The sequence below is a fragment of the Besnoitia besnoiti genome, chromosome I (genome assembly GCF_002563875.1).
Source record: "Besnoitia besnoiti strain Bb-Ger1 chromosome I, whole genome shotgun sequence".
Taxonomy (NCBI): Eukaryota; Apicomplexa; class Conoidasida; order Eucoccidiorida; family Sarcocystidae; genus Besnoitia; species Besnoitia besnoiti.
Window position 1 is genome coordinate 5,146,482 of NC_042356.1, and position 24,107 is coordinate 5,170,588.

At 56.0% G+C, this 24,107-nt stretch overlaps 2 protein-coding genes across 2 annotated transcripts; both read left to right on the forward strand.

Annotated features, from left to right (window-relative positions):
* Positions 1–2,945: 2,945 nt before the first annotated feature.
* Positions 2,946–5,809, forward strand: BESB_007350 (uncharacterized protein; the record flags this gene model as incomplete). The annotated part of the gene is made up of 5 exons (XM_029359489.1): positions 2,946–3,053; positions 3,311–3,757; positions 3,961–4,065; positions 4,492–4,815; positions 5,282–5,809. 5 exons carry the CDS (start codon positions 2,946–2,948, stop codon positions 5,807–5,809), a joined length of 1,512 nt encoding a protein of 503 aa, XP_029222402.1.
* Positions 5,810–9,026: 3,217 nt separating this feature from the next.
* BESB_007360 (putative kinesin heavy chain) lies at positions 9,027–23,497 on the forward strand (the record flags this gene model as incomplete). Its single annotated transcript, XM_029359490.1, has 22 exons — positions 9,027–9,170; positions 10,510–10,720; positions 11,083–11,178; positions 11,595–11,800; positions 12,496–12,686; positions 13,187–13,240; positions 13,548–13,745; positions 13,959–14,079; positions 14,542–14,729; positions 15,003–15,111; positions 15,439–15,554; positions 15,875–16,052; positions 16,650–17,692; positions 18,099–18,551; positions 19,037–19,169; positions 19,692–19,841; positions 20,208–20,387; positions 20,585–20,783; positions 21,121–21,260; positions 21,780–21,998; positions 22,243–22,564; positions 22,971–23,497. 22 exons carry the CDS (start codon positions 9,027–9,029, stop codon positions 23,495–23,497), a joined length of 5,178 nt encoding a protein of 1,725 aa, XP_029222403.1.
* Positions 23,498–24,107: the final 610 nt, after the last annotated feature.

Consider the following 24,107-nt stretch of genomic DNA (forward strand, 5'->3'; position numbering starts at 1 on the left):
AGTCCGAGAGGAGGAAGACTCCACAAACACGCGCTACATTACCGCGACGCAGCCGCCGGGAACGCCCAGACTTGAAGACACTCGGCAAGAAACCGCCGTTCGTGGCGCCATCCACAGAAAAATTCGGGGGGGGTGGGGACAGGCACGGCCGGACCCCGACCGATATTGTCTGCTCTGCGCTGCACGCGAGCGTCGGACCCCGTGAAAGTCCTTTTGTTTCGTTCTTTTCACGTGTTCGGTAGCCCGAGAAAAGTGCAGCAGACGGAACCAGGCCGCGAACTGGAAACCAACCGACTTTCCCCGCTCTACTGTGTCGAGGGGAGTGTCGCGGCGCGCCTACCAAGCAAAGCTCGTCAGGCACCCGCCACGAGCTCTCGGAACAGACGCTACTGCGACTCCCGTATTGAGGAAACAAAGTCACCAACAAGAGATAAACGCTGCCCGAGACCACAGGATATTCGGCGGCATGCGCCCGCGGCGAACTCGAGGTCGTCCTTTATTCGGACCCCGCGAACGACGAAAGATACCTAAAGAGCTTTTTCTTCCCATGACTCAAAACGCTGCTCTGGCTTCACTACCGAATCCAAATGGGACAAGGAAAGAGAGGGCAGGTTGGTTCGGTCCCTGAGGAACGCAGCAGATGCGCCGGGTGACCTCTGGAGTCTCTGCTGTGTAGAGCTGTCGCTGTGCGCTGCTTCTCCGCTCCCACGTCCACTGCGGAGCACGAAGGACCGGAGGGTTGATGTCGTCGCTTCCGCTCTGTTGTAGTTGCTTTTTCCTGTGAGAAGACCTGAAACTACTCCTCGAATGCGCCCTGGAGAATGAACGTCCGAGCTCGAGCAATTCCAGACCAGCTCCAGCCATAACCGCGCCAGGGTCCGCGCTGCACACCGCAGTACGCGCGCGACGCACGACGCTGGGAACTTTGCATACAGCAAGCGCGAACATTTGATACATCCCGCAAGCGAATGGGAGGCTCGACCTGCAATCTACAGCTTCGGCAGCCGGAAAAGCTCGCGTCAACGTGGCCTCTTCCCGCGGGAAGCAAGCTGTCCCGTCTCATGGCGAGGTTCTCTTGGGGATGGGGATGAGCCAAGGGTCGACGCTCGGGGCGTGAAGTTCTTTGCAGATCGCAGGTGACGAGGTCCGGCTACTGCCGTTGGCATCCTGTCTCGAGTTGCGCCGTTAAGGCCCGACTGATAGAGCAATTTGGCCATGCCATGGGCGCGGATCCAGCGTTGCGCGCATTAGTATCCGTCCAACTCAATTCTGAACCGAACGTGTATGCCTCCGACTGCGCTTCACACACGAACTTTCGAGCTATGTTGTATTACGGAGACCATCCGTCGAATTTTTATGGCTGGCCGTCGGATCCGTCGTTTACGAGGCTACCCTCTTTGTTAGGCGTGCGCGTCCTCCGGCTGTGTACCTAATCGGGCTGAACTTCGCTCTCGATTGACTCGTGTATCTTAGGTACCAGGCGCTGCATGCCACCCCGACTCATCGTTCCACGATGACTGAAGCCACGCCCAGTCGACGCGGGGGATGGCCGCCGTTGAAGCAAGCGCAAGGAAGATCAGATTTTTTTGGAACCGGCGCTTCGTTCCACCTCGCTCCTCTAGTTGCCTCATCCGCGCGTCCGGACGGGACTGGCGACGCTCAGCCGACTACGCGTACTGGGCGCATGCTCCGGCTCTCTTTCCGTGCACTCGTTTCGTCTCTGGTCTGTCTCTTCCTCACTCGCATATCCACTGCAGCTGAATCGCTCGCAGCGCACGATGACGCCTGTCCTGCCTACGGAGAGTTGAGCAGGAGACTGAGCAGCTTTCTGGCTCCTCCTCGCGTCACCTGCCCCCGTAAGATCCGCCATTTGATGTGAGACAGAGACAAAGTCTCAAGCGTCAGCAACCAAAGTCCAACGCGCGTTGGTCACCGTCACCGGCGGCACGTGGGCGCGTTCTTCTTTCCCATCCCGTTACAGAACAGACGTCTGGGAGCCAGCGGCAAACGTTGGGGTATCCCAGTGGCGACTTCTCACTGGCTTCGGCTGCTTGTTCCTGAGCCCAGACAGCCGTTCCTCGCTCCGCCGACTCTGCTAGGGCTATTCCGTTGATGTGGAGACGCCGCCGATCGAGGCCTTTTTCGAGATGCAGGCCTGCGGTATCGCGACAAGGTGCTTCCCTTGCTACCGCCTGACTTCTGCCTTTAGGTGATTCCACGCATTTAAGCAGAACAGACTCCACAAATCCGACCGGATGGGACGATACAGGTTTTCGTTTTCTCCTGTACGACGTCAAGAACGGAGAAGGCTTTCATGTATGTTACCGTAAGCCATCGCTGTATCCTCCTCGCTCCTCCGCACAAAGGGCGGACTGAGGCGTACGTGTGTGAACCGGCCGTTGCATGAAAGAGGAGCTCGTCGTCTTTGTTCAGCGTGCGCCGTTCAGGCTGTAGGGCACTCTGACATCTCACCAGAGCATCAGGGACGGCGCATCAGAGTTTGTGCTTCTGTGCCATTGCTTCTTTCGCGTCGCGTTCATCTCTTCCTGCGGATGCGGCTCCCACCGTGCGTCGTCAGGCGACTCGTGCAAGCCGCCGCCCAGGGTTCACCTCGGACACGTTTTTTTTGGTTTCATTCGTTGTTTTGTCCTCTTTTGTTCGGTCGACATGTGTGTCACTCCACTCTTCAGCTTCAGAAGGAAGTGATTTTCCGGGTTGCACTCCTAGTCTCTATTTTGAACGCGCGCTCGACCCAGCGAGCGCGAGCAGTACAGCAACAGCGAGGAGATGGACGCCCGTTTCTGTCATCCCCCCTATGGGTACTCGTTCTTCCTCCGTGGTGTGGACTCGCACATTGGCGATTTTCTGAGGAGGCGGTGAAACGCGCCGCGCACGACCCGTGGATGAAGCACGCCCCCTGGGGGGTGTTTTTCGACTTTGAGCAGATGCGAGAGCGCGTGCCACTCATGGAGTTCGAGGACTTCCTGATCTACCAGCAGAAGCGGCTAGACCCCTGGGGCGACAGAAAAATGGAAACCAGACAGCAAGCACCGGTAGGCGTGACTGGAGAGCTTCGTGCGGCTGAAATCCGTCTAGAACTCTGATAGAATGTGTTGAAGCATCCCCAGGGTGTGCATTTGCGTACACGTGTGGCGTAAGAGTGCTTTCGCTCGCCCCTGCACGCAGACACCCACGCATGCATACGGAATTTATGTCGCATCTCATTTTTGCGTTTCGCTCTGGTGATCGCGAGCGTGGAGTCACGGACCTGAACTTACTCGCGTGTCTGCTCTTTTGACGCTTCCTGCAGATTGCCTTCGATCTTGTCTTTTCGGTGCGCTTTTCGTCGACCCCAGCAGCGCGGCGCCGATCGTTCTGTGCCTGTGAATCGCCTGCATCCGCTCGCGTCTCACGGGACTCGGCAGAGACACAGCGGCAGGATGACGATGTGTGCTGCGAAGTCAACAAGCCACCGGCGAGCCCTGAAATCCGGGACTCCATGCCGCCTGACGCGCTTCAAAAGGCGCAGGTCCGGAGGCCGAAGGGCCCTCCAGCGGCATCACGAGCGAAGACAGAGGGACAGTGCAAAGCAGGCGCAGGTGATGGGGCTGCAAGCGACGTGGACGCGAGGAGCGAACCACAGTGCTTGTCAGGAACAGGCAGCGCGATGGAGGAGCCTGAAAGCGAAGCCGATGAATGGAATGGAATTACTCTGTGGTTAGGAGGATTCTGCACGAAGATACAGGCAACGGAGATGGTAAGCAATTCTCCATTCTTGCCTACTGGCGTGATCGATCCCTTCTTTTTCCACAACATGCTATTCCAGGATCTCCACCAGGGTGTGTCTCCACGCGTTTTGCTTTGCGGTCGTGGTTTTGCTCCGATTGCCGTTTGGAACCGCGTGACCGGAATTCACTGCTTGTCTTTTTTCATTTCGTACCGTGCGTCTTCTGTCCGCAGTGGAGTGCACAGCTGTATATGTCGGACGCAACACGCGTTGCCGACATTATCTGGCGCTCCATGGAAACGCGATTCCCTGGAGAGATTCAGACCCTGTGGATGAAGGTGAGCCGGCATACCTGCAGTCGCATATAGGCATCGAGCCCACGTAAGGTGCGGCAGTTTGCGCGTTCGTCGGTTTTACCTCAGCTTGTCTTGCCACGAACGTCGAAAATCTGCCCATCTGGACAGAAGTCATATCGGCAATCACGTACAAAAACACCTTATCCCGGCGGTGGTCGGTATTGGGAGCAAGAGTCTTCAGCGTTAAGCGCTAACTCAGCAGCGAATTTCGCGATATTCGGCGTTGTATGACAAACGGAAACACATGCCCAAACCCTGTAATATTCCGCACAGGGATGCCAACAGGACGACAGATGAACCTATACGCGGGGCTGTTCATATCTCGTTCGCGGCTGTTTGCTCGTGTGTATGGGATTGAACATGATGTAGCTCTGAAATGCCTGCATGTGCATGTGACATGCTTTTCAGTCCGCGGAGAGTCTGCTGGTGCCGTGGCCGAAAGTTCTGCTTCAGGCGCACCTCATTGACATGCTGTATGTGCATCCGACGCTTCGAGAAATTGGTGATCTCTTCATCAGTAGCTTCCTTACGCCCAAAGAGGAAAGTGAAGCCGATGAAAAAAGCAGCCGCCTCCCACATGCTGGCGTAGAAACAGGCCAGACTCCTGCGAAGCCGGCCTACATCGCTGCCCACTTGCGGCGGTCAGATTTCATATATTTGAACCGCTCGGTGTCGCTGCGACGGGCAGCTGGCTATCTGGTAACAACAATGAAGGCCCACGGAGTTTCCAAGGTAAGCCCGTGCAGTGTGTCTTTTCGGTGTATTCCCGAAGATAAGGTGCGTTCCGCACGCACTGACAATTCCCATGCCGCTGGCGTCGAAGTACATCCGCGAAATTACAGAGCCTGGCGGTCGGCGTGACGCTCTGTTCTGCGTTCGCGCTGCAGTTTTGACGACCTAGCGCTCCCCGGTCTTGTAGCGACCATTTCGTTATAGTTGACTTTTACCGGATTCCGTCTGAGTGTGTGGTTTGGTGCCCAAGGGGACGATGCTAGAGGAGACGCTACGACACGTGTGTGAGTACATATCTTTGCCTCATTATTCTTGGTCTGCATGCCCCGGAAGGTGTTTATGAGTATCGGCTAGTCGAATCGAAAATGCTGCGTGAACTGGTGTTTTATCCTGCGTATTATTCCTCTGCCTTCGCCCCGCTGCATTGGTCGAAACGGGTTCGTGCGTTTGTGGCGTCTGGCGTCAGGCATTCATTTGCACGGACGGGACGGAGGCCGAAAAACGCGAGCTGCGAGATGCAGTCGCCGAAGCAGGTGCGGCGGCGGCGGTGCAGTCTTCGTCTTTCTCGTACAACGTGATCTTCTTCGATCTCGCAGCTGTTCAGAGTCTTCTGAAGGCGGGTCCTGCGCGGACCAGTCGCCATCCGCCTGGAGCAAAAGCCGCCACATCGCAGGACGGAGACAGCGCCAGGGAAAGTTTACCTGACCACAGTGCTATGCTTCTGCACCCTGGCGTGAGTGCTTTGATTGAGGTGTGGATTGCTGCACGAGCCATTTACTTCATTGGGACGAAAGATTCCCGCTTCTCCCAAGCCATACGCTGGGAGCGGATCATGCTGGGACAGACGCATGACTCAAGCGTGGAGGTCTTCTGCGTCGATAACTCGTCTGCGGAGGGTGGCGCTGCGACGAAGGAGACGTGCATGGCCACGAGAAGCCACGACCCTCCCGAGGGAGATGGTCGGAGTGAGCTGAGGAGAAAGTACTGGCCGTAGCACCACGTGGATCTGCTCTTGCGACTTTTCAACTCAGTGAGGACGAACCGGAGGACTACGCGTCCACCGATACGTTACTAGGGCTTGAGACGCTCTACTGCGGAAATCGGGTGTGAGGATGCTCGCGCCTGTTCACCAAGGTGGCTTCTTTGAAGTCGCAGAAGAAAATTTGCAACTTGGAGAAGCAGACCAATCGCGTGCCAACAGGCTTCCTGCGCAGCTGAAGTCGGTTTTGCACCGCGACGCTCAGTAGGCGTGAACTCGAGTCATCCGTCAACTACCGACTGCCGTCGCGCTGTCGGAAATATAAACTCAACTCTGCGGGTCACAGACCCCACGGCATGCGTTTCAAGAGGCTGCGGTGACCCAAGCCGCACGCAGAAACGTTGTGCGGTATACAAGTAGACACGCCAGCAAGAGAAGCGTCTGCTTTGCCACCTTGGTCAAAAAGTTTTCTTCCCAGGTTTTCGGGGCGCTGTTTCTACGACAAAGAGAGAGAAACGCTTGCGTTTTCTGAACATGCGTTTGTAACGTGTGAAAACGCTGTGACGCAAAACGATCTCGCGAACGGCGAACTTCGCCGCAGTCGCCTTGCTGAGGCTCGCCCCTTACCTGTATTGCAGGTGGTTTCAGCACCGTGAACATAGCCGTCTGTCCCATTCCGGCTGAAAAAAGGCTCAGCCTTGAGGTCGTCTGCGAGCCGTTTCCAGATTCCTCGACCTAAACGCTGCCTCTCTCGCTTCTCAGGAGAGCCCTGAGCTGAAACAGGCTGTGACGAGGCGGCCGAGCCATGGACTATGTCTCAGTCCGACGCGTTTGATCATAGCCGTGAATCATACTGTGATTCATTTTTTACAGTGACGGTGCGAGGACAGGAGGGCGATGCTCTGCACCCCACAGGACTCGCTTCGGCGTGATTGCCACGATTGTACGACACCCTGATTACGTCAGAATGCGTCACTAGATTCTTGCGACGGTGCAGGTTGTGTGCATGCCTAGCAGTCGAGCGAAGGTAGCAGACGAACCGTGGTGACCTTTCTATCCTCAAATACGCTATATTCACTGAGGGTGCACAGAGGTAGACCCTGTTTTTGGATAGCGGCAGCTCAGGCGTGGATTGTAGTCTTTGGAGACTTCTGCCTTATAGCGTAGGCCCCGAAGTATAGGGGTACACGAGCATGTACATACATGCGGCAGTTGACGGGTAGCATCTGCCGTGAAAAATACGCTGAGTGTTGTTGAGAGTGCGGCTTTAGCACACAAGAAGCATGCCAGTGTTCTATGGCTAAAGCCACAGACGACATCCAACAAGACCACGCCGTACAACATTTTATACCGGAGGAGTTCCATCGCGTAGGGACGTGGAGGATGGCCGCAGGGAGCGACAAAAGCTGACTTCTTACGTTACCTCGCCGTACAACTCCAACACGCGAGATTTCCAGCAGCCCAACCACGGCGGTCGCCACTCGACCTCCCGTTCCTCAGCATGAACTAGACCTGCGAGGAGCTACATCGCTATTCTAGCAATTTCGTCTGCGATGCATTTTGACAACGATGGCGGCTGCGCCCTGTCCAGTCTGTATCAGACCGTGGCTCTCTTCGAATGTGTCGCGACGCTCGAAAGACCAAGCATTTGAGCTCTCTAATTCTGTCCCCGGGGAACCGTAGTATGGTCGCGCAGCGCAGTCTCACTGACTTCCGCTTGCAACATCGGTAGCTGGGCAACAAGCCTTTAACGTTTGTCGGGAAACTTTTTGCGATGTGTGGCACCGGGGCCTTCACACTTTGCGTCGCTTCGTCTGTCTGCCGTTGCTCGTAGAGCAGCCGCGACCCTTGCACTGCGCCTACTATGCGCACAACGAGCACGGCGACTGCTTGCGTGGAAACGGAAAGGTCCAGAAGTGGGGACCCTTCGCCCATAGTGTTTTGACTGAGAAACGATTCGTTTCCCCCAGAAAATAGTCTCAGTTGCATCTGAGCGAGGCCTGGCAGACGAGGCGCTGAGTAGCGTCAGCCGCTGCTGTGCCAGGACATCCGCGAGCGCAGCAGAGGCACGCGACTTCAAATGTAAGGGACAGCTCCGCGTCGGATTCCGAGGCCTTCGCCTGGGGAGAGAAACTGTAGAATACGCTTTTCTTCTCGTTTCTTCAGTAAACAGAGTGGCTCCAATGGGGCCAGATGACAACAGCACTGCAGGCTAGGACTTCTCTCGTGCTCACGGCTCAAGCAGTCAGTTCTCGGGGCTCGCTGCGCTCAAGCTCGTCTGTCGAGGACTGGACTGGGTGCCTGCCTCAGGCAATCGACTTGTAAGCAAGCTGTGCAGCCGATTCTGCCAGCAGCGATGGAAGCACGAAAGCCTACGCAGAAGCCGGTCAGCTTTTCTGACGGAGAATAGTTCGCGTTTTCTCAAATCGCAACGCATACTTTGCGCGCTTTCCAATTTTCGGTGCGTCCTCGGCTTGTCGCGGATGTCTTGGGTAACGCTGACCGCTGGGCAGCCATAGCGTTGCTACGGATTCCGCCGTTCTTTCCAGCCTCTCTTAACCTCCAAAATTTGAGGACACCGTATCTATCACTAAGTGGCATTTAGATACTGTGTTACCGTTTCTGTTGGCCGTTTTTCTATTCTCGTCTTCTTCCCTTCTTGCCTTCGCCTTCCCCTCGTTTGAACCACAGGGAACAAAGTTTTCTGAATGGCTTGAGGACCTCAAGTTTTTTGTATGGCGCTTTCGGCAAGGCCCTGTTTTTCTCTCTCTTGCCCACGACGCAGCCAAGCGACTGTCTCGACTGCGCGATCTTGTCTCTTTTTTCCGTTTTCGTTCCGCTCTGACCGTTTCTTTTCGTGCCTCGCCTTCTCGTCAGTGCACGCAGATGAACCCGTCTTTGCAAAAATGCGTGGTATTTCCGTAGTGCTTTGCTAAGCGGTGAGGTAGTTTTTCGCTGTATCGGGGTGTCGGTATTCCAAAAGACTGCAAAACTGCCGCAGTGCTCGCTTCGAATCTCTTGCTTGGCTACTGCATAAGCTGGTTTTCGGGGGTGCGTGGATCTTGGCGCCTGCCGCGACTCGCCGCCGCCCTTCTGGCTCGATGTCCGTGGCGAGCGAGAGAAGAGCGCTCGTCCGCGATAAGAAGCGAGAAGCAACTGGGTGATGAGACACAACTGCTGGGAGGGAAACCACAGCCACTTCGCCAACTGTTGTGGAAAATAGAATAAAACAATGGAAGGGAGGGGTAGCCGCGGCTCGAGTCGGCCGCCGGCCGTGGGCAGCAGCAGGGGTACAGACGACCTCGTCGACCTAGACGATGACAAGGAGGAAAGCATTCGAGTGTGTACGCGTATGCGTCCACTCTTCGCGAAAGAGGTTCGTCTGCGGCCGGGGCCGTCGCTTCTCTCTCCATGCTCTCCTGCCGTGCAGCTGTTTCGTTTCTGTCAAACGATACAGATCCGTGTCGAGAACCCTCCGTGTCTACCACCTCCGCTTCTGCTTCGTCGTCTTCATCTCCTCTCCTGCGATATAGATAGATAGAGTATCCAAGCTTCGAAAGAGCAACTGAACGCCAACCGAACTCCCGTGTTCCAACTCAGCATTGCTGCTGCCGCCTCCTGGCGTGGCGGCGGGCTCCTCTACATGAACGCAAACCGATGGTCTGCTGATGGATGTGTCTCTCATTTACCTGCCTCTTGATCTGGCCTCCCGCTTTCACCTTTGCGATCACTCAGCTCTTTGCCCGTGCTCCCCACTGTTGGTTCCGCCTTCTCATCACTTTTTTCGTGCGCGCCATGTTCTGCGTCTCCCCCTGTCACTCTTCTTCACATCCGCATTCGCACTCAACTCTTGCATCTTTCTTTTCCGCCAGAACATGCGCTGCGAACGTCCCTCTCTTTGTATTGCCTGCCCGCGACCGCCCACCCTCCTCTGATTCCTCTTTCTGTCAGCCCCGTCCCTAGGTCCACCGCCTCGTGTTCTGAGAGCCGTGCTCCATTTAGGTCACCGTCTCTGCGCCCGCTCACCTGTGCCTTCGCGCTTCCCTGCCCTTCGCCTAAACAATTTGTCTTTGATGCATCCCTCAACCTGTCGTCTCTTCTGTGTCTTCCACTGTGTGCGCCAGTGGCGGCGTTTTGACACGCTCTTGTCGTGGGCGAATGTCGCAGTCTGCTTGCCTGCATCTGATTGTTCACCTGAGTATCGCGATATTAGTCACCGATCCTCTATTCAGACCAGGATGTGTTTTCCTACGGTGAATCCGACTACCTGAGACGCCTCCCCAAGGTTTCTCCCTGTGTTCGCGCTTGCTATACGTCCAGGTTTACGAGCAGTGTTTGGTTCCGCCGTTGTGCCCAGATGTTCCTGTTTCTTTCATTCATTGATGGTCGTGGGAGGTGACGCTGTCTCACGAGTTCCTCGTAGTGACGCACGATTTCCGCCGTGGTGCGTGATACAGTCTGTCCTTTTGCGTGCCGCACCCGATCCAAACTCGACGCGCCTCTCCGTCGAGTTTACACGACTTTTGCATAGTTTTTCTTGACGTAAAAGAAGCACACCTTGTGTGCTGTTTCGAGGGGGATTCTACATTTCTATGAGTGAGCTTACGACGGATCCAGCGAGCCTGCAGATCTCCTCAAGTCTTCCCTTTTCCGCGGTCGCTCGCACCTCACGCTTCCGGCTGTTCCTACGGTTCTGTGCATCGGTTCCCTCTCAGGTCGACGCGCGCCACATAAAAGCTTGGAGGGTGGAACGCAGTGCGCTGCATCTCGTGGTTGAGCCGCCGTCGCAGCTCGAAATGGAGGAGAGCAGAAACGCCGCTGCGGGAAAAGCTGTGACGTCCATGAAGAAGGCCGCGGAAAAGTCTCAGGGCCAGAAGGACATCATCCAGAGACACTTTGTCTTCGATCGATGCTTCGATGACAACAGTGAGCCACATAGAACAGCGCACGCAAAGAAAGCCGGGAGAGTGGTGGCGCACGTTTGCTGAACGTAACTTTACAGCAGACACGCTTGACGATGGGACGCATGCATGTGGAGAGTTTTCGAGCTGTCAACCTTGATGAACCGACTCTACCCTGCGAGCTTCAGTTCAGTCTGCTGTGTGCGTTGCTGGCATATCAACGACGGAAAACAGAAGATGCTTGAAGAGCGCCGTCCTATGCATGTCGCTACACTGCGCTGCCAGATCACACAAAGGCAATGCTTATATGTATGACATTCTCTATCACGTTCCTTTCTTTTTGGAGGAATGCTTGCGCAACTGTGATCGCTATCTGCGTGTTCACAGCTCACAATGAAGAGGTTTTCGACTACGTTGCGAAGGATATCGTCCTCGATTGCTTCAAAGGTATCAACGGTTGTGTGTTCGCCTACGGACAGACAGGTACGTGCACAGGAGCCGAGAGGATCAAGAAGAGCATGTTCGCGTTCTCGAGGGCGTCCATATATATATATATATTCGTTTGCGGCCGGTGTCGAGCCGCACAGCAAGATCAGTTTACCGTATTTTGCTTCGCGTTTGCTCCTGCCTCATGCGTCGAGAATCGTTCTGGCTCTATCACGCTTGTCTCCCCCTGGGACGTGTGTCTCTCTGTCGACTGATACGCTGCACATGCATGCGGCATGTAGCAAGCGCGTCGAAAACGGACAGTCAAAATTTTTCATACGTTCATGCGGATACACTATCTCTCGAGGTGGCGCTAGGTATCTCTATATCATATCCACTTTGTGATTTTGCCCTCGTTTTCGATGTCGCTTACGAAAGTTTGCTCGATCAGCGTGTGTGTTTTTTCTCTGCAGGCTCGGGGAAGACGCACTCGATTATGGGAGTTGCGGACGACCCCGGCATTCTCCCACGATCGCTCGCCGAGTTCTTCGACTGCGTGACGGATCCGTCTCTGCTGAAGGAGGAGGAACAAGAAGTTCAGAGGCAAAAAGCAGAAGACGGCGATGCCACCGAGGACAAGAGAGAAGGAGCTGACGAGGAAGCGGCAGCAGAGTCTACGGTACGACCTGAGGAAATAGCCTGAGGGCGGGAAAATCGTGCAGCTCTAGCTCCCCGCCTTCACCCTGCGCTGTGTAGAGAGCAACGGTGTGGAGCGTGTATGCGCGAGGGACCGGCATTCGCTTTGACGCAGTCCCTCAGTAGTGCTGCCCTTCAATGAGCGCGAGACGCGGTTCGTGGCCTGAGCTTCCGGTACCCGAACGCCGAGTGGAATACACACAAGAGCAACGAGATACGTGTGCGGGGAGACCACCGCGGCGTCATGGCTCGAAAACCCGGACTTTTCATCTTGCCAGTCACCTGCCCAAAACTGTGCTCACTCGGCTGCGTTCGCGCTTTCGCGTCTCGCGCCCGCGGAGTCTCCTACAAATCAGCGGGCTTTTGAGGGTGACGCTGACGGAAGCGATTCAGAACGTTTGAGACTCGTTGGTGGCGTGGTTGATTTCGACTTTCGAGCTCACTGTCCTCATTTGTACAGAAGCGATAGCTACGTATGATGTTATACTACGGATACATGGCCTAGCGGTGACCTTTATGTTCGTAGTGCCTCCTTTGTACTTGGGTGGCGAGATTCCTGCATGCATCCTCGTTCACGCCTCGTACCTGAGATCCCCGCCCCAGCCTAGCACTGTGCGCTGTGCTGACGCTTGCTCCAACTGAAGGATGCCGTAGGTCTGTCTCTCTGCGTCTCTTCAGGAGTACCTCATGCGCGTCTCGTACGTGGAAATCTATCTGGAGAGAGTCAACGATCTGCTCCAGGAGTCGCCCAAGGGAGGAGCTGTGGAGAACCTTGAAGTGAAGGAGGATCCGAAGAAAGGGTTTGTCGTCGTCGGCCTGCACGAGGAGACTGTGGCGACCATGGAGGAAGCAGTGGGGTTGATTGCCAAGTAAGTTCTCTCTTCCTGTGCTTCGTATTCCTGCATTCTTGCTCGCTGTGTTGACAACTCCTCGCGAGCCTGGAGCCCATACAGGCCTCACATATGCAGAAACAAATGCGGCAAACAAACTGAAACGAAACACACAGCTGATAGCGGAGCACAGTCAGGGAGGGGACTGCGACCTGTGCCTCGGTGTTGCTGTTCATTCCGACCCGCGATCTTTAAAGCCATGAATCCCGAAACAATGCGGACACGCAAGCTGTCCCAGAGAGGAAACCCAGGAACTGGAACTACGAGGTGGGGGATCCGGCAAGTTTGATTCGTCTCCGCGTATGCGGGTTTTCCCCCTCCTTTTCGCGACCAAGAATGCTGGCGCAATGGGGACAAAGGTGTGTGCCAGAGTTTTTCGGGGAGAGGAGAAGGTGTTGCCACGCCGGCTGTCAGACCACCGAAGAGCTTCACGCGCATACATTGAGCTCTCTGCTTCTCTGCTTCTCTTCTTTTGTCAGGGCCGAACAGAGAAGGCACTTTGCGCGAACGAACTTCAACGAAACCTCTTCGCGGTAAGACAAGAATACCGGCGTGGGTCTCCCTGGTGGGAGCATGCGCAATGGCGACGTTTGCTTCGCCTTTGCCTTGACGCAGCGCTCACCGCCAGTCGGTTTTTGGCGGTGCCTCTGCAGCGGGCATGGCCTCTCGGATCAATATCGCCGTAGTGGCGTTCGAAGCATTCAGGGGGATTTCACGAGGCTTCCCGTGCTGTTTAGCGGGACGTCCACGGCTGCCAGACTTGTCTAGAAGCGTGAAGCTTTACTACTGTTTGAAACTTCAAACCCGGACACGTTTTTCTCGTTGTGCGTGACTGAGCAGATCTCACGTCGTGTTTTCCATCACACTCGAATCGACGCGCACCTTCGAAGATGGCTCCAACGTCAGCAGACGAGGCGAGCTGAAAATCGTCGATTTGGCAGGAAACGAGAAAGCCGGCCGCGCGTCTGAGGGTGTGGAGAATGCCAAGCTCGTACTGGAAGAAGGAAAGGCCATCAACAAGTCCCTTTTCCTTCTCTCGTAAGTTTGGCCCCGTGGCTCGCCTCTCCGCTGGAAAGGGATCCGCACGCATTGGGGGGGGGGAGAATACGAGGCAAATTGTCCAGATCGCTGCAGATAAGCGTTTCTGACGGGAAGGGACCACGCAGGGGCATTCGGGCGATTGGGAACTGCGTCCGCTTTTTGGCGCTTCTGACTCGCTCGCGTGTGTTTTCTGACGGGCGTTTTCTTCAGCGAGGTTATTTCGAAGCTCTCCAAGCAGGCGCAAATGCAGGCTGAGGGAGGAAAGTCGAAAAAGGCAGAGAAAGAAGTTTACATTCCCTGGAGAGATTCGAAGCTCACGCGTCTGCTCCAGGTATGACTCAGCTCCCGAGGAAACTCTGCGGGACTTTCTACGTGCAAAACACCGGAAACAACCGTCTCGCTGCGCGAGTCTTATCGCCCCTTTGGCTCCGCCGTTGCCTTCGCCATTCCTCGTCCCTTTTGGTTTCGGCAGGTGCTCTTTTCGCGGTGCTTCATCCGCTGTTGGTGCCTATTTCTTGCTCTTTCTCTCCTCACATGTCTAAACCCATCCTCCAGTGAGCCAGCGTCAGCAGTATTCCCGAATAATCATGCACGGAATGGAGGGCGTTTGGAGGAGATAGAGAGCACGATCTCGATGTCCGCTCTGGTGCCTGAACATGGTGTCGACGTAGCCACGTGCGTGAGCACGTTTGTGCTAAAGTGCATGGAATCATGCTGTTTGCTGTTGTACAGCACACCTGTGATTCAAGTCCAGTCGTAAAATTTTTTAACTTTTTCCGAATTTCTTTTTCAGAAAGCGCTGGGAGGCAACAGTCGAGCGTCAGTGCTTGTCGCCGTCCACCCGTCCAACATGTACCTGGATACTTCTTTCTCCTCTCTTCGCTTCGCTCTCAAGTGTAAATCCATCAAGAAAAAAGTTTGCGTCAACTTCTTTTCTCCAGAGCAGTCTCTTATCGCTCAACAGAAGAAACTCATTCTAAGGTACGTCCGTCCTGTGATATGTTTCGAGGCCAGCGTGCAGGCATTCTGTGGAATCTAATCGATAGGGGTTCATTCAGGCGTTAGTCGCCGGTGTACGCGCTTGCATGTTCCTACGTATATACGTGAACGTACCTGTGCCTAGATTATTTATTTCTCTAGCCGCGCGATTCTCTCGCCCTCTCACCGCGTATTCGTAGGCCTGTGTAAGTATTCCTCTACATGAACGCCTCTGCACGCGTCTCTCTGATCTCTGCGCTCCGCGTCTCTCCGCAGCCTCCAGTCCCAGCTGAAGGCCCTCGCCGGCGCTGGGACTTTGTTCGACGCTCTGCCACAGCGTGCGGCACAGGCACCTGAGAACAACGAAGAAGTACAGCAGCTCAAGGTGAGCTCTATCTGAGGGAGCTACTCCCCTGGGCTGTGAGATCGGGACTACTGACGCAGCATGCGGCCGCAGGGAGTCAACCTCAGTCTCCTTCGCTGCATGCTTAGCTAGACGCTAGGTAGCTGACTTTGCTCCAGGGCAACGCAGCTCATGTGTGACAGAACAGATGGTGTTTGGGGAGTGAGTGACCTTGCCTTTGCGCGCGAGTTCGAGCCGCAACTCCTGATTGACCCCCGCACACTGCATTTTTACTTGGATCTTATTTGTTGTGTAGTGAGGCGACGCCTGATTCCATGACCGCCTTCGGTTGTGTGTGTATCCGTTTAGATCGAGTTGGAGAACAAAATCAACAAATTCCAGCAATTTATCATGAAGGCCACGAAACCGCCCTCTGGCAGTTTCGGCAGCACCTCAGCGTTCGTCCGAAGAAAGACTATGCGCAGGTACGGATGCCCCGCAGAGCCAGGCTTCCATATCCCCACTCCTGTTTTGTTCGCTGCCAATTTCGGGGTTTCGTGGGTCTCTTCGAAGAGATGCATGCCTTGTGCAGCGATTTGGTTTTGGCGGCGCGGCTTTTTCCGGGCTTTCGGTGTTCACTTTATTAGTCTTTGCTGAGGACGGGCTTCCTGGCCCCGAGGGGCGCGGCTGAGCGCGCTGTCGGGGAGCTGAAAAGCCCTGGCTTTCGGGGCGTGGTGAAGTCTCCTTCTCTGCGTCGCTGAGCGAACACAGAGAGGCGGCGTTTGTTTTCTGTCGTACTTTGCAGCGGACATGCCACTAGCGGCTTTGAAGGCTTCCGCCGCATGGACACGCTGGCAGCTGCGAAGCAGCACCTGAAGACGATTGACAAACTGAACAGCAGCGACTTATACGGAGTCGAGGGTGCGGGGGTCAACTTGACTAAGGCGTTTGAGTTTCTGGGGAACAAGCCACAAAACAAAGACGTAGGTCGAAGCGTTTTTCTTGCCAGTTTACAATGAGATACCCACCCTCTTCCATCTGCCGGAAAGTCACCTCCAGCACGATAAATAATCCTGTGTCAGAGATGGTCACGCCGAGTACGATGCTACCCACTGAGCAGACTAGCATCTGAGTAGTAGTTTTCCCTCTCTGTTAAGGTCAGAGTGAGAACAAAATACAACTTTGGCTTCTCGCGCGCCCCTCAACGCCCGCGCCGTCCCTCGCCTGTCTCGGGGCCATGTGGAGACAGAGGCCGTCGCGTTCGCCCCAGACGCGTTCGCTTCTTCGGGCGTCGACGCGGCTCGGTAGGAGCTGCGCTCAGCCTCATCATACCTCCGTGTCCGGGTCTCTGCGCGAACAGACGCGTGCGTGGATTCGCCGAGAATCTCTCTTTCCGGGGTCTCATTGCATCGCGGCATCGCAACTCCCACGCTTCTTGCTGCAGCACGCGCGGTCCTAGAACCCTGAAGATGACTCCGAAATTCCGACTTGAGTTTCGCATTCTGGGTCGCCAATCACTTGTACAGAGACGATAGCTACTTGTCATGCGGCTGGCTCTCTGTTGCCTTTTGCGTCATCAGGCGGCGGTGCGCCTGGGCTCGGCGTCGTCGAGTACCTTGGCTCTGGGTCACATGGACACCTTTGAGCCGGCGATCGACGCAGCTGTGCAGGAACTGGAGGACATCGACGACCGCTACGAGGAGCCTGCGTTGTCGACAAGCGAGGAGGAGGAGGGACTGCCTCCGTCCTCGAAGAGGGCCGCCTCGCCCGAAGTGGGCTTGAGGAAAGTCGATTTGAACGAAGAGAAGCAGGAGGCTGAGGCTGCAGCCGCGGGGTCGGGCGCCGAAGAAGCCCACGAGGAGCCCGCGGCACAGAGCGGCGCAGAAGGTCTCGAGGGGCGTGCGGAGCCGGAAGTCTCTGAGAAGGAGAGCGAAGGAGAGGAAGAAGCGTCGAGTTCTGCCGAGAAGACACCGCTCTCAGTGTCGCGAGAGGCCTCGCCTGTCTCTGGCGGTGAGGCGCCGAAGAAGGCAGAGCAAGCTCAGCCGAAGGAGGCGAAGGAGGCAAAGACTGTGAAGAAGGTCAAGGAGGGAGCCAAGGCGAAAGCAGCCACCGATCACAAAGGTGAGGGCGCTGGCGCCGCAAATGCCGCGGCCAAGCGAGTTGGCTTCGCAGGCGAAGATAAGAAGGGCGCGGAGGAAGCGGTTAAGAAGAAACTTGTGCTGAAGAAGCGCGACGAATCCGTAGCCGAAGCGGGGGAGGATACCGGCGATGGAACCCAGCCCGCCACGCCAGTGAGCGGCGCGCACAAACCCGCGCTGAAGAAGGCGAAGAAAAAGGTGACTAAGAAGAAGGTCAAGGTCAAGGTGACAGAAGACGGATTGGCGAGGGACGGCGACAAGGAAGAAGAGAAAAATGAAGGAGAGACGGGAGACGGCGCTGCCACTGACACGTGCGCTGAGGAGGGAGACGAGCAGAAAGAGGAGGAAAGTGCCGTCGTACTGAGGGAAGCAAAACAGCGAATGGAGGGAAAAGTCGTTCGGCTGCGTGCAGAGAACAAAGACCTCGTGGGAAAGCTGAAAAAGGCCAAGGCCCTCGGTCTCGAAGCCGTCTCCAAGCTCACGTTGTAAGTCACCTGGGTACGAGAGACAAGAGAGCAGATAGATGCGACCTTCTGCCCGTCGCCTCTAGTCCCCCCGCCGTCGCGAAAAGTGTTATGAGGCGCTTCCAACGCGAGATTCTTGCAGCCAGGGAGGTCTCCCCTCGTGGACCCCGTTTTGAGACAGCTGCTCGCGATCCATGTGTTTAGGGCTTCATGATCGGCGTCGTAAAACTTTTACCTTCATTTCAGTTGAATCCGACGCGCCCACAGAAGCAGCGAAGCCCCTCAGAGCGGCGTGTTCTGACTGCCGAAGTTCCGCTGCGCATGCGAAAAGTGTTTTAGTTCGCTCGTACAGGGTTGCGCCACACGGATGCACACAGAGAGTGTGTGTATGACTGTGATCCGGGTTTCGGGCGTGACTTGTATTTAGCCGCTTCAAAACTGAGCACGAGGCCGTCAAGAAGCTGCAGCAACGAGTCCAGGACTTGCAGATGCAGGCCCGCTACAGCGCGGCGATTCTGAACAAGCTGGGGCTCTCGGTGCTGTTCACGGCGAACGTGCCCGCGTCTGAGGGACGCGCTTCGTCGCTGCTGAAGGAGAGCTCGTCTGCGTCTTTGGATGCCCAGGACGAAATTGAGGACCTGCAGAGAACGCAGTCGAAGCTTTTCGAAAGCACTACGCGGCTGTCTGACTTCCTCAAGTCCTTCAAGGAAAAAGGCATGCTGCCCGTCGACGAAGCCCCGCATGCGAGGGAGCCCTCTGGAGAAATCGCTTCCGACTATTTCGACTTCAGCTCCCCGTCCGAGGCCTTCAAAGGCCTCATGTTCCCCGACATCGACCAAGTCAAACCGCTCGCCTATGCGATGCTCAACGACGTCCTAGCGTAAGCCTCAGCGCGACCCCCTCACCGGCTTCACATCTGACGTCCATTCGCCCCTGATGCATTTGTGCTCACACCCCGCATTCCGCTTATATATATATATATATACATATATATACACATATATATACACATATATATACACATATATATACATGTACATATGCATATACGTACACATATATATGTACATTTCCAAATCTATACGTTCAATACGTGTGCGAATGTGTGTCCCAACGTGTACGGATGCATTATGCAGTCTGGCTGCTGCCCGCGGACGCGCGGGGGCCGTTTTGCGGCACCTTCTAGCCTTAAGTGCACTTGGGGGGAAACGTGTCGGGCGCCGTCGCTCGCGCGGCTTTGCCTGCGAAGGGCGGCTGGCAAGGCGGCGCTCCCGGGGCGACCTTGCCTCTGGATCTGTAAGCCCGGCGCGGCCTTTCGACTCTCATTTCGCTCTTGGGTCGCGCCCTGTGCCTCCCCACATGCAGACGGCTGATGGTCATGCAGGCCCAGGCGGCTCGCGCCTCGAGAGCGGAAATCGAGGGCGACAGCCAGCCACCGAGGTTGCTGGAGAGCGCCGTCAGCATCATGAAGGGCGAAGGGATCCGGGGGCCTCGCACGGTAAGCTGCCGAAAAGCTCGCGCCATTGTGTCTTCGTGGCGCAGAACGAGAGAGGGCTGCCGACGCTCACAGGGTCGCGCGTCTGTCACTCGGAAATAAGGGCGAACGACCAGTCAACGCTCAGCGTCTTTCCTAGTTGGGTCTCATACAATCGCTTGTTTGCCGACACGGTGCCTGTCTCCCTGCACATGGTGCACTGTCCTGCATACCTGGACACGATTCCCTTCATGTGCATACCTGTATCAGCTCTTTCACGTATCCATTCAGTTTTCTCGACCTTGTTCTTCAATTATTTTGTGTCTGTCAGTTTAGCTGTCGGGGATGTGGACGTGTGGCTGTGCGCGCTAGCAAATACCTAGATTTTCAACATTTATTATTTATTTCTCTGGGATTGCAGGATAAGCCTCTGATCCTGAAATACACAACCTGCGTTTGCGCCTGTCGTGCTGGCTGTGTTTCCTGTCTGCTTCTTCTGCGCGAATATTTTCTCACACGCCTGTCTTGTATGCTGCGCGTGCGCAGGACGAAGACGAAGGCGCCGCCGACGAATCAGACACGCTTGAACAGGTCGAGGCGGTGCTGGGCCTGGTTCCCAGCAAATCTGAGAAGACACACAGCCAGGACGCGACAACCAGCAGTAAAATTAACGAGCTGGATGAGGCGGATATTCAGGTTCGTCTTGCGCCTGCACTGACTGATGCGTAGAAAGGCCACATCATCCTTGCCCACGAGGGCGCCTTCCTCGCTCATGCGGAGCGAACTGGGCTAGACTCAAAGCGCTTGGTGAAGCAACGCCGCATGTTCCGTTTAGCCGCAGCTGGAGGTCAAGCAGAGCTCCAGACTCCCTGAATGGAGACTGGCGTGCTCGTTTTTGCCACAGGGTTCCTCCTCGCACGCTAGCTTGTAACTGCGGTTCCAACCTCACATGCTTGCGCGCAGCCTTACGTCAAGCAGCTGCTAATGGGTCGTCGGTCTTCTGCCTCGCGGCATAGGTCGTTTTACAGCTCGGAAACGGTTTTTGCGCTGTGTTCTCTGCAGACGACGGAGGAGAAGAGACAGAAAGTTGTGAAGAGTGTTCTGGCCCTGTTGTCGCCGTGGGAGCAAAACATGATGGCGCTGCTCTACGAGCAGCAGGAAATGCGGAGAGCGCTTGGCGAGTTGCGAGATCACTTCTTCAGAAAGCTCCGAGAAATGCAAGTTCGATTCAAACGCGCGATGGTGAGGCCTGCAGCGGCCATTAGCGAGGCGAATAAACTCATTTGTGGCTTAGAGTCGAAGACACCGACCGAGGCGCACATACCGCAGCACGCAGATGCGCGACACATCAGACGACTTTGCATGTTAGATCAATCAGTATACCTATATACATATATATATTCATTTTGAGGTGGATCGTTGGCTGTGTCAATTCGCAGTTGGAGAAGGTGGAGTTCTCTGACCACTGCGAGCGTTTGCTCGGGGCGCTGATGGAGTTCAAGGCCGACTTGCAGCGCCGGCAGGAGAAAAAGACTCTGGAGGAGGATACGAACGCAAAATTCGGGAAGCTGATGAGCAAAATCGAGGAAATGTCGCTCCAGCTCTCGCAGTCCAATGCCGACTACCGCCTGCTAACGAGTGAGTTCTTCGAGGGCTGTTCTGCCCCGGTTCCAGGTGAAGAAGAAGCGTCGTCGCGCTTGCGTCGAGGCAGCGCCCGCCCAGAGTACAGACCCCGAGACGCAATGCTGAGCTTCGAAAAGAGGAACTCCCGTAATTGATATTCTCAGCGGGGGTTGTCTTCACTCTGTTTTTGCCTCCTAGAGCATGGTGAAAACGCGGCACTGCAGAGCGAGGAATCGAATTTGAGCAACTGGCTCCTCGAACTGCGCGCGCATGAATTGTAATGACGACTCGGTCGATGAGCGCCTGCCGTCAGCCAGTCGTAAATCTAGGTTTCTGCTTGTTGTGTCTGCAGCTGAGTACAAGTTGCTAATGGCGCGAAACGACGAGTTGCGCAACATGGTGGAAAAGCTCAAGATGGAGAATGCAACGTTGCTGGTTGCGCCACAGACTCTCCCTCACTTCGAGGAGATTAACGGCTCAACCGATGACCCGGTAGGCCGGCTCGCTCTCTCCCACGGTTGGCGCACCTCATATGATTATCTTGTGCGCGTACATATCTATCTATGCGTCAATATCTATATTTATATATACATATGTCTATCTGTTTCTACCTACCAATCTATCTCTATCTCTGTATCTGTATCTGTCTACCTATCTACCTGTCTGCCTATCGACCCATCTATGTGTATGTACCTATATCCGTATCTATTTATATCTATATTTATATCTTTATCTATATCTACATCTGCCCGAACGTGTCTGTAGGCAGCTAGGTGCAGCCCTTCATCGTGTCTCCGCTCCTCGTGCACCTTTGTTCTGCGCTCGGGGGAGGAGTGTTGTTCGACTTTAAGGGCGGGCGCGAATCGAAGAGCGAGCGAGTCTGCCGAATCCCGCGAAGTTTCGCCTCCATTTCCTCTCGTCGCGGCTGGAAATTGTGCGGGCTGTGTCCGCAGAGACGGACCTGCGGCCTAGCTTTACGCCTTGTTGCTGTTTCCTCGGGTTCCTTCGCAGACGCTGCGTGCGCTAGGCTACGACGTCTGCCTTCTCCAGCGCTACGGCTCGCGCCTGCTGGTAGAGGTTGAGGAGGCGCGCGCTGCGGAGGCCGATATTCGCCTGCTCAACTCGAAACTGTATACCGAGCTCTCGGCGGCGAACGACTGCGTCCACGATTTGAAGAATCACATCAACTTGGCGAACGGCGTGTATGCGCGCTCGGTCGCGAGCTACAAGGTGAGCGACGACGGCCTCTCTGCACGCGGCTGCCCTGCAGAGGAAGGTCTGAGTTTCTCGAGTGAAGCACCTGAGGCTTGTTTCCAGCCTGATGCCCCCCCGTCCCCCCGGTCCCCCCGTCCCCCCGGTCCCCCCGTCCCCCCGTCCCCCCACCTCCACCACTCCAGTTTTTCGAATCGGAGATTTTTCAGAGCGGGCGATCGCTCACGGCCTTGCGTGTTTCTGTCCGCCCGTTGGTGCGCAGTCGCAGATAGCCGATCTGGAAGAAGACATCGAGGAGAAGAACGCGCGCATCGAGGCGCTGGATCAAGAGGTGGCGTCGCTGCGGGCGCGGCTTGTCACTCCGAAAGAAGGCGCATCGAGCGTGTCCCTCTCCCCGGTCTCCGAGCCCGGAGGCGCACAGTCGCCTGCTGTCGAAGACAGTGAAAAGATGCTGACGCCGCGGTCGGGGGCGGAATCGGAGGCGCACGCGGAAGCAGAGAAGAAGAAGAAGGTGGTGGTGAAGAAGGTCGAGAAGGCCAAGGCGAAGCCAAAAGCTAAGAGCGCGGTCGCGGCGAAGAAGAAACGTACGTCTGCCATAGAAAATTTCTATCGGGGCGCAAGCGCTGCTGTGTTGCATGCGTTTTCGTTTGTTCAAGGCTCTTTGCTTGTCTTGTTTCGCGTTGCGTCAAATCGGGTGCACGTTATGTTGTCTCTACAGTGTGCTGCGACTCGCAAGGAGGCTAAACCGTTGTTCTCGTCCCTGGCGGGTCTGCGAATCCTTCTCTTCTTGCTCGCGTTGTCTCCGGGGCGCAGGAACGTCGAGTGGAAATTTGTGGTGGCTGTCGGTCGGCGCTTGGGTTCTGTTCGCCGCCTTGGGGCTGCGGGTGTCTTGTACCTACACCTTCTCGTGTCCATCCCGTCGGCGCTTCTCGTGTCCCTCCGTTGCGATCTCCATAAGTTCCTGTCCTGAACGCTGCGGTGTGCGCTCAGAGTCCACAACCCTGCCTTCGTCGCGCACTGCCAGCCCGACGCGCGCGTCAGCGAGCTCCCAGGTGACGACGAAGGCCCGCACCGCGGCGGCGGCGGAGTCGAAGAAGGGAGCGGCCGCTGCTGCGACCTCGAGCGCCGCTGCGAAGGCGAAGGCGGCGCAGCCAACAACAGCCGCCGCGAAGAAAGCCGCGAGTGAATCGTCTGCATCGGCGGGCAGAGACGCGGGTGGCGAGAAAAAGGCGGTCGCCTCTGCAAAACCTGCAGTGGAGAACCCTGCGCCGGCGTCGGCGCCCACGACGTCGTCTTCCTCGACCGCCGCGACGGCGCATCCAACGCCCTCGCCGTCGGAGCCGGCGGCGAAGCAGGAGACGCAGAAGCCGACTGCGTCGGGTGAGACGCAGTCGGCTGCGACCGCGCCGGGCACCGCCATCGCCAAGGCGCCGGCGTTTACTGGCGACCCCAGAGACAAGGGCTTCGCCAACATGGCTAGCGCGCTCAGCCGGCGACGAAAAAAAACTGCTGCGTAGAGGCTAAAGGCAGTCGATGAAACTGTAAACGACATCGGGAGAGGCAAGCCGACCGGAATGCTCGCAGGAGATTCACAAGAGAGGGTCGAGAGACCTAGGGAGTGCGAGATTTCGGCATCTGGTGGGCGCAACAGGGGCGGAGAGATACGCACTTTGCGCACACGGCGGAAAACAGACATGAGAGTTTAAAGAAGGAACAAGAGAAATGCGTGCTGCCTGGAGACTGGCTCGTGGCACGCGAACCCAACTGCAGATATGCCCTACCGGGGCCTCCGGTTCCTCTTGATTTTGTTCGACAGAGGGAGATGTGTAGCAAGTCGACGATCGTTATGTCTACTTCGCCGCTCTCGAATGTCGGCTCTCCGTTTTCACGTACTCGTGCTCGTTGTGCCGGTACTGCATGCCGTATTCCTTTTCCTTGTGCACCAGAGGGTACATGTCTGAAGGTGATTCTGCGGTGGAACCGTAAAAACGTCTTTTTTTCGTACCGTAGCGCATGCACACCGTCAGGGCTGGTCGGGGAGCATTAGACGTGCTTCTTTCCGCAAATTCTTGGTCTACCTGTGCTAAACGTAGGGATCTTCCCTTCGTGTCGAGATTTTAGGCCAAA